The sequence below is a fragment of the Anopheles bellator genome, chromosome 2 (genome assembly GCF_943735745.2).
Source record: "Anopheles bellator chromosome 2, idAnoBellAS_SP24_06.2, whole genome shotgun sequence".
Lineage (NCBI taxonomy): Eukaryota > Metazoa > Arthropoda > Insecta > Diptera > Culicidae > Anopheles > Anopheles bellator.
In genome coordinates, this window is record NC_071286.1 from 66,853,685 (window position 1) to 66,863,156 (window position 9,472).

The 9,472-nt window shown below is 46.5% G+C and overlaps 1 protein-coding gene across 1 annotated transcript; it reads right to left on the bottom strand.

Annotated features, from left to right (window-relative positions):
- Positions 1-2,079: 2,079 nt before the first annotated feature.
- Positions 2,080-2,799, bottom strand: LOC131206954 (uncharacterized). Its single transcript, XM_058199560.1, has 3 exons — positions 2,668-2,799; positions 2,419-2,595; positions 2,080-2,360 (listed from the first exon to the last, which is right to left on the bottom strand). Exons 1-3 carry the CDS (start codon positions 2,722-2,724, stop codon positions 2,169-2,171), a joined length of 426 nt encoding a protein of 141 aa, XP_058055543.1. The 5' UTR covers positions 2,725-2,799; the 3' UTR covers positions 2,080-2,168.
- Positions 2,800-9,472: the final 6,673 nt, after the last annotated feature.

The window sequence follows — 9,472 nt, forward strand, 5'->3', positions numbered from 1 at the left end:
TGGGTTGTCAAGGGCCAAGATTGAGTGAACGGAATCCGGCCAAAGGAAGAGCAAGAAAACGGCACACACCACCGCAGGGACGAAACTATTTGAAAAGACACATCCCGTGGGGCGGTTCGTGGAACATGATCAAATGTGAAATTCAAAAGAAACGATCCAAATTCGGGGTCCGTTAGGAAATTAAGGGTCTCGTACGCATTCAATTTCATTGGACCTTTCCCGGCGCAGGGGTAATGCTGCCCATGTGCGGTCAGTGCGGGTTTAAATATGGTCAAGGGAAAAGGTTTGTCTGCCGTTCGGTTTCGCCAAAAATGCGAATGTGGGCTGTGCCAGAATGTTGGCCCGATTCGGGGCAACTTTAATCCCACCGTATTTATGCTGCCGTTGTCGTTGTTCCCCTCTTTTTTTATCTCTGTTTTGTTTTGACCCACCCCGAAATGGGATTGGTTTTATTGAAAGCTTAGCATCGAAAGCAAACCAATCTTGCACCCTGTCCCCGCTTGTCGTCGATAATAAGGGGCAACTTTTAACCTCAATGATCGTTTTAAATTTTATTAAACTTTACCCAATAACAAACGAACAACATCCAGGGACTATTGCCTCCGCGGTGCACAACGATTTAAATTTATTTTACAACTCTAGTAACTGGGCTCCGTAAGAAAAGAAATTGAATCTGAAATCGTCCAGAGACTGCGACTCACTTTTGGGTCCATCTGGCAGCGGTGGAGAGCATTTTTGTTTAAATAAACAAACTCACCCCCTGTTACGTAGTCACTGTTGGCCTACGCCATTCCGGTCCTTGGGCCAAAACGGCCGAACGTTCATTACGCCCTTAATGAAAGCCTTTATCGCCCATTATTATGCTGGAGGCTGGCTCGTGGACCTTTAGCTTTATTAATCGCCACATTACGCAGCCTTACGCTATGTTGGGTCAAAGGTTTCTCTGCTTTGGGCGTCCTTCGATGCTGCGGCATTATTTTAATAACTTCTCTGTGATTCGTGTTCCTTTTCTCCACTGTCCAGCGTGTGGGAAAGTAACACTTGGAAGTGAGTTAGTTCCCGAGTTGACCACGCGGTGGCTTGAGGCCCAGGGCGAGTGATTCAACTCGCTTTTTGTTTGAGGGTTGCTTTTTCGAAACCCTTTTTGGAGAAACTTTTACCGTTTCCTTGCTCCTGGAGGCAGTTCGTCCGGAGGCTGCGGTGACGGTGGCTACCAGTTTGATGTGATGAGTGTTTTGAAAGAAGATTTTTTTCCCGAAGGCTCTTGACAAAACAATTCAACAACAATCGTTGATCGGTTTTGCTTAACTGCGCTATACTTCCGTCTCATTAGTTTACCTTATCGCTCCTTCTCGAGCAACAAAGAATGAGTGGGCGAATTCGAAGTATAACCTATTTGATGTGGGTTTGGGTTGAGGTTTAGGAAGTCACAAAAGATGTCTCTTTATTGTCGCAGATATTGTTAACCAGAAAATTCCGAGATGGTAGAACGAAACACAAGACAACTTCGGTCTCCTTTCCGTTGCTGTGGAACGGAAAATGTATTACATTTCCTGTGTCAGGTCTTCGAAACGAATCCTTCCTTCTGTGGCTCTGTTTTGCCGCTTAGATGAACTCCATCCCAGCTTTCCCGTCACATAGCCTCTTGTGGCAAAATTCATGTTTTATGTCGTCTTAGACGACTCGAACACTTCAAACGATTACTCTGCGATATTGATCACGTCATCAATGCAATTGAAAGTATAAATCCTGCTGTCTCAACATACTGACCCATTCATCGACATTGATCGATAATTTACAAGCAACCGACTCGATGGGAAAGTATTCAATAGAACAAAGTTGCATTCAAACCAGTTGAGTAAATTATTGCTCAACCTTTATTAATGATTATTAAGATTGACACTGGCGTTTGAAGAGAGCTTGGAGCAAATTTAAGAAGCGAATCGAGTGTGTGCAAGTTTTTCGACAATCAATAATCTCTTTACAAATTCATTAATTATGTTTATTGCTGTAATTTAAAAAAATTATATAGGGAATTGATCACATCATTGTGCTTCTATTAGAACTGCCAATTATCTACAGTAATAAATATTTCTTTTTCTGAATTGCAGTAAATCAACTTTATTTCATTAAAACACATTCAAGCACAAAAGCCACATTTTAACATTTTACTGTCGCAGGCAGCTTTTCGTTTTGGTCGCCAGCTCCATTAAGCTGGTGTTGTACTCGGGTTGGGCAGCTTCCATGCACGCGACCGAGTACTGGGGATGATCTACGCAGTGGTAGCTGAACTTGGCGTAGAAAGTGAGTTCGATTTCGTCCACCTCCTTCACCATGCGCGACAAACATGCGTCCGAGAGCTGGTTAACGAGTTAACGGTTAGCATATGGCATAGTTTGTCCAGCCCGCCCAGCATACCTTTGCCGATTCCGGAAAAGCGCCAGCTACCTTCATGAGCGGTTCCCGGAGATGGACCTGAATGCCGTACTTTACGTTGTGGATGTAGAAACTCTTCTTGGTGGTGTCCAGGTCGATCTTTCTGAACGCCTGCAGAAGCTGGCGCACATGGGTGTTGGTTGCCTGGGCTGGGTTAACCTGGATCGGGGACAAAGCGGTGCTATGAAAACTCACAACCGCAAGTAATAATATACTGAGGCTCAAATGTACCTGCAGCACGCAAACCAAACCGAACGCCAGGAGAATCAAAGTTGCCTTACTGTCCATGCTGATGTGCTCGGGAGCCTTGGGTTCACTTTCTAATCCGTCAGTGCTCGGCCCCCACGTATTTATGCTCGTCTGCCAAGGGTCCCCGCTGGGGTAAATGTTGACACAACCGTCTTCGCGGAGCGGAAGTTTACACCGTTCGGGGAAGATAAATTAAACACAAACGGAAGTCGCTTGTTTGTGCAATCACTGCAACGCTTTGTCGCACTCCCTTAACGGCTGAGTCAATCCTGTATGACTTTGATGGGTGCGGGCAAAGGCGAACTAACGCCTCCGGCGCGGAACCGGACCGAATCCCACATCCCTGCCCGAGAGAGTCGAGAGTATAAAGTTGTCGTTCTTCCAACCAACCCGGTTGACGGTGATGTAAATAAAATTATAACTTCTATAATCAGTCGGTTCCTATTGTTGATGTTTGTTGTGTGACATCCGAGGTTCGTGCAGGCTTCCGTTCCAGACTGTGGGAGTTATCCTGAAGATGTTTCTCGGCTGGAAAACGGTCCTGCCGCCTGGGTGGCTGGGTGCCGTTGCTAGAAGCATGTTGCGGAAGTATTTCATTTTTAGCATTTGTACAATCGGTCTCCGGTGGCGGTCTCCGTTCGCAGGGGTCGGACTGGAAAACAAATAGTGCTTGCCAGAGTGGCCTCCCGGGTTGCCATTCCCGGGCAGCACTTAATTTCGCCTTTCGTGATGCCAAACGAATCATGAATAAATTTGTACTTTATTGTCGTTACGTGACCCGGCGGGCTCGGTCGAATGGGCGGCCCGAACCCGGCCTGGTCAACATCCGGTGAGACCGACGATCCGGTCCTGTAAATCAGAAATAATTCTGTCGGCTATAATCAACGCTGGCTCACCGGACGGGCGTGGTCCGATGCTTCGTCATGCCAGGCACTGCCAGGACTGGCAAGAAGTTGCTCTTTGCGTCAGCCGCCTTCGGCAAGCGCAAATGTGTGCTTTGGGTGGCTATCAGCCAACATACTACTCTTTGCGGGATGTGGCCAGTCTACACCGACCAGAACTACAGGTAGCATCATGCATATCGGAATGTCCGAAAGGAGTTTATTGTGGCTTATGTGGCTTAATAGGTAAGCTGTAGGAATGCCCCTTTGCCAAGCTTCGATATCAGCATGTTTCAAAAGCATGTTAATAAATACATAATTTAGAGAATGTAAAACATTTTAAGTACAGCTTAATCGCAACGACGATAAAAATGCTTTAAAGAGCTAATGAATTTCAGCTCCACAACACCATCAACTTGAAATACCACCACACAATTAAATATGCGCCCAATCCGTGAAACGCACATCAGCTGCCGTGGCAGCCAAAAAGTGGACTAAATTATGGATCGTCATGCTTTATGAGGTTCATTAAGGCGTAACTTTGGCCGGCCCAACTGCCAACGCGATCGGCATAAATCAAATACAAACTTTCAAATCAAATTTCGCCTCGGTTCGCAAACAAAAACACCGAAATTATAAAACCGTAAAAAAATGCGGCCACCACACTTTGCATACACCGAGTAGCGCACGTGGGCGCTGATTTTATGGTTATGACCGTGGGCAATGAAGCGGTTGCCGGTGACGGATCAGTTTATTCACTAAGGATAGCTGGCGGGAAAGATATTGGAATTCCTACGCCCATCGATACCCCTGTCAGATTTTTCTTTTCCAGACGGAACCGTTGCCTGTTTTTCATTTATTTGTATCTGCAACACAAGTGAGTTCAAGCGAAACCGATGGCAAACAGTGATGGACTAGTGACGTGATTTATCGTTCTACATCTGCATCAATATGTCTGCGGATATGTTGCAAAATCATTCTCAAATTATGCAGTGCTTGATGATAGTAATTAAATGACAGAGGCGAATGAGAAAAGTTTATTGATTACTGTTGGAGTCTGGTCAGGGTTTGGTTTCGGGCAATTGGCTTACTTTACGAGAGTCATGCACGAGAATATATTGGAAAAACGTGAACCAAATCGTCGGATGGATACACATTCCGAATAATGTCTTATTTTGCATAAAATAATTAAAACGGTTAATCCTAAGCTTACGCACGCAAAAGTATCACAAATTCGTTGCGCTACGCTAGAGTACGTTTTTGGCCAATTTTCGCATCGGAGTTTAGCCGACAAAAGTTCTGTGCATACATTTTCGTACCATCTTTTGGGATCAGCTGAGCAAAACCAACAGCGCTCGGGCGGACCAATAGGTAGATGTACATTTGATGGTGTGCCCGTAATGGAAATGAATGAATATAAACGAGCCTGGTAGGAAGCAACCTGACCCGCAATCCGGTCGTTACTAGTTTAGCAGCCAGCTTATCGTCGTTTGCGGGCCATCCTGTCGTTGTGACTGCCCTCAGGACCTCGGGGCTGGACTTTCCAGTGACCGGACCGGATAGTCGACATTTTGTGGACTTTTTTGCGCTTCCTGTAGCACTCCGACCGACGATGATGGCACATTTTGAATTCATAATTCCTTCCTAAACCTCTGGCTATTATCTCAGGACAGGTGGCTCGAGCCTTAGGCCCTCGGGGGAGCCAAAAGAATCCAAACGCCCTAGTGGAAAGGTGCATCCCGATGATTGTTATGCTTGCGTAGCCGGTGGAAATGGGAGGTCTTTCGGTTCCGGCCACCGGATGCCGGACACCACTGTCTCGGGATCAACCGACACCGATTGGACTCGGATCTCGGAGTCTACTGTTTGCGTTTGCCGAGTGTAGCCAAAGACGAACTGCTGGATCGTAATCCACCGGCCCAGAATCGTTTCATCGTGGTGCCTTGTTTGCAAATGGAATGGCTTTCAATAAGGATAAAATTTGATGACATTTTGCAATGCCTCGAGCACCAGTGCAAAGTTTTCGTTCCGTTTCAAGCTCGGGCAATTAGATTGATCAACTCGAACCATTGGGAACTTTTCTGTGAAACGACTCGGGTGCAATGCAACAGAACGAAGCGAGTTTGTGTAAAAAATTGCGGAGATACGAAGATTTTCCACAAACATGAGCGAAAAAAACTTGTAATAGGCACATTAGGCCACCCAGTTTCGTGTAGAGACTTGAAGATTTGTGATACTGTTGGAATTAATGCTTCCGGAAATTTATCATCCTCCCCACGGCACGCCGAGGGCTGCGCTTTGCTCGTGATTCTTGGGCTCGTGGGGGAAAATGGTGGAAATATGGGCACTCAATCATAGGGGCTTAGTACGCTTCTTAGGCGGACGACCTTGCCGCTGGCGAATTTGTCTCCTGCGGGTTGGCCTTCGAAGCTTTCGTGCCTCTGGACCTCGGATGAGGACCGAAGTGATTATGAAAAGTTGCTTCGGATCGTCGCTATTCCCCGGGTGCTCGTTCGATACACGGCCCATAACGGGACTGCTAATGATTCCTTTTTCAACCGACAGCCCACTGAGAGCACCGAGGCTGGGCGGTGTCGCGCATTTAGTGTTGGTGTTTCCGCTATTTTAAACATCCAACGCAATTGAAAGCACCCACGGGGGAGAACAAATGTCACCGTAGGTGCGCGGCACATCCTTCGCTTTGGGTGTTTGAGAGTGTTTCGGAGTGAAACTTTATACACTGTTCGACCATTTTCCACATCACGTTACATTGTCCTTGCACATTTCCAGAGCCTCAGGTTGCACCTTAGTAGTTTGCAGTTTTGCTCACCCGACAGTGAAAAATTAAAGCCTGTCGCACCGAACCGTGGCCCATTGTGCGGTAGTCCCACAACAACACATTTTTCTCGGAAGACAAATTGTGAAACTTCCCCAAACTAAATTATGCTCCATGTACGCACGTACCGTGAAAAGACTATTCAGAAAAGAACCTACGTACCGTCCTCGGTGTCGTCGTCGTGGTTGTCGCCGTGGATCCATCATCAGTCAACCTGCACGAGCCCGAAAAGAAGGACGAGCATCAAGCTAGGATGACAATGACGAATACGAGCGTGCCTTCCCGTGGAGCTACCCAGCTGCCGTGTTCTTGTTCCCTCGGGGCTCTCGGCGCAGTTCGCTTACGCTAATGAAGTCGGAAACATTTTTCCGGAACCATAATTAGCGTGACCCGGGTTGTATGGAAATCTTGTCAGTGGTTTGCCTTTAACCGCTGCTGCCACCGATCGGTGCTGCATGCTGTCAGTATCTTCCATTCGAACGGTGGAAGCTCGGATGCTTTCGATCAGGGAAATGGAAAAGCCCGCCCAAGCACCCGAGTACCGTGCGGTGAGATGACAACAGGAGCCTTGGCTAGAAAACATTCCAAACATTTAAGGGCTCGAAACTCGTTAAATAATTTCTCTACACTTTGCCGCGCCAATCCAGCGTGTGTTGGCGGAAGTTTCCTTCATTTCGGACGGAGACCTGCTCGATGCCTCGCGGGCTGCCACAGAAGGGAACTACAAAAGAAAAACGGGCACCCAAATAACAACAGCTTCAGCTTCAGGGATTCCTTTTTCGGTCGGTTGCGGCTGCCTGTGAAACTCATTTCATTCTACCGAAATTGCTTGGTTTCTCCGTACACTTTCTTATGGGCTAGGAGTTTTCCTTTTTCATTATCCGAACCATCCGCTTTCTCCTAATGGGCCTCCTATGGGCGTATGTATGTAGACTTTTGCCAGCCGCAAGGTTGAATGCTTCGTTGTGAGATTTTATTGTCTGTGTGATGTTTAAATTATATTTAATTTTCCACTTTCTTACTCCGACCTATTGATCTTCGACGCTGTGCCCAGGAAGCCATTTAGACGACAAGAATGGCCCAACCGAATGAGGAGCGCGCCCAGTAAATTTTTTGAACCTTTCCTGACCTTTGCAATGGCAGTGCATTGAACATGTTGGCGTCCACATCCAACCATCTGCTCCAAGCGCTACCAAGCCTTGAAGGTGGAAGATTTTCTCCGTTTTTCCCCCTTCGGCACCGAAGCTCCGATCGTCGTAAAGAAGCGGAAAAATCAACTCGCGACAACGAGAAAGGCCAGCCGGGAAGATGAGCCCTCACCAACGTGGATGATGATTTAAGGAGGAAATTTGAGCTCATTTAAAATTTATAGACCGATAACGCCCAACGCGGCCTCCGAAATGCCAACCGCCTCCCCCAGGTCCTGGGTGGTGCTCAAATATCCTTCTCGAATAGGATTCTCGTCGTAGGTTTTCTTTCGATTTTTTTGTTGTTGCTCGTGCGCGAAATGATCGTTGAAAATGGACCGAATGATGTGGTTTCACGGCAAAGTGGCGTACACAGCCGCCGCCAACCGGCTGGCCTGACTGTCGTCTGGAGTTCCGTGGGCACGCTTCGGGAGGGGGGGTGGTGCCCAGGTTGGGCGACTTCGTTACGTGCCATTGGCACTTTGTGGCCGGAACGAGATAAGTTGAAACGTTCAGCCGGAAATTTGACCTTCCTCTCGGCGTGGAAATGCGTAACGCTGGGAGTATCGCTTTTTGCTTTTGCTAAAAGCTAAAAGTTCCGGTTTTTCCCGTCTTTTCTTCGAGCAGGGCCGTGCGTTTTCGTCGCTGCTTCGAATAGGAATTTATGTTTGCAGCAAAAAATGTACCTTAATGAATTGTTATTTTCATTTGATTTTCGTACAATCATTACGAAGGGTATCGATCTTAAATCACTAATGTCAGGCACGATCCGTTCGGAACAGTCCTAGGCGTTGTGATGGTTGTGTCACGATGCGGCTTTATTGACAACGCTTTTCCCCTGAGTTTGTTGTTTTGTGGCATTTATCAAAAAATGAAAGCTAAGCGTTTCTACCGTCGTTATTATTGTTCATTAACTGCTAAGATTCTCATCTTGTACTTTTACTTACATATGCTTATGGTGTCTTTCGAAGTTATAAAAAATTGCCTTGATTTTGATGAAATATTTTCATAATGCAGCTATAGCACGACGAGATACGTTGGCTTTGTTCTAGACGGTCAATAAAAGCTGTGCAACACCGTGTTTGATTCAATCCTCTGTTGTTTACAATCGGCGTTCTCCAAACATTGTTCAGTTAACAACAATCAATCATCTAGACGGTCAACGTGCGCAAATTTATCGCCTAGCCACGGTATCTAATCATTGGTTCGTTTTGTCTGCTAAAGCCCGTGATAACAACTCTCCACAGGGGCTCTACCGCTATCAGACTTCTTCTAGCTCTTCTGAGTGATTTTGCTGGGTGTTGTTTCGGTTCGTAATCACAACATCACAATCACATTCGCAGTAAACAAGCGTCCGATTCAACGACGAAAGAGAACGCGAACGGCATCGATGATGTTGCAAGTTTTAAAATTTTTTCAAAGTCATCCCCTGAGTCTTGCTATCACGCTTGAAGACAAGGAAGCGATTTCAGTGTAACAGTTTCAGCTCAGTGGAACTCACGAACACAAACTGAACGAGAAGATTTAATTTATCTAATTGCATTGCCAAAATTGGTTAAACCCGCTTATGTTTGGTTTCGTAAAATAAGTTTATGATATTAATGGAACCTAAAGTTAGGACGCCTTCACTTTCTCCGTTCGATTCTCATGGGAAGGCCACCTTTTGGGGCTAATGGTACGGTGGCCGGTTCGAATTCGATATGTTTCGGCTTAGTAGCGGTGAAGTTGAACCTTGAGAGCATCAGAACTAGTGCTATTTTGGCCACTAACACGCCTTGTCGGATGCCTGAAATAAAAAAGACAGCATTAACTTGGACCAAGCAGAAGTGATGGCACTGCAAAAGTCTCTGCTAAAGCATACCGATACAGATGCGCGGTCCGGC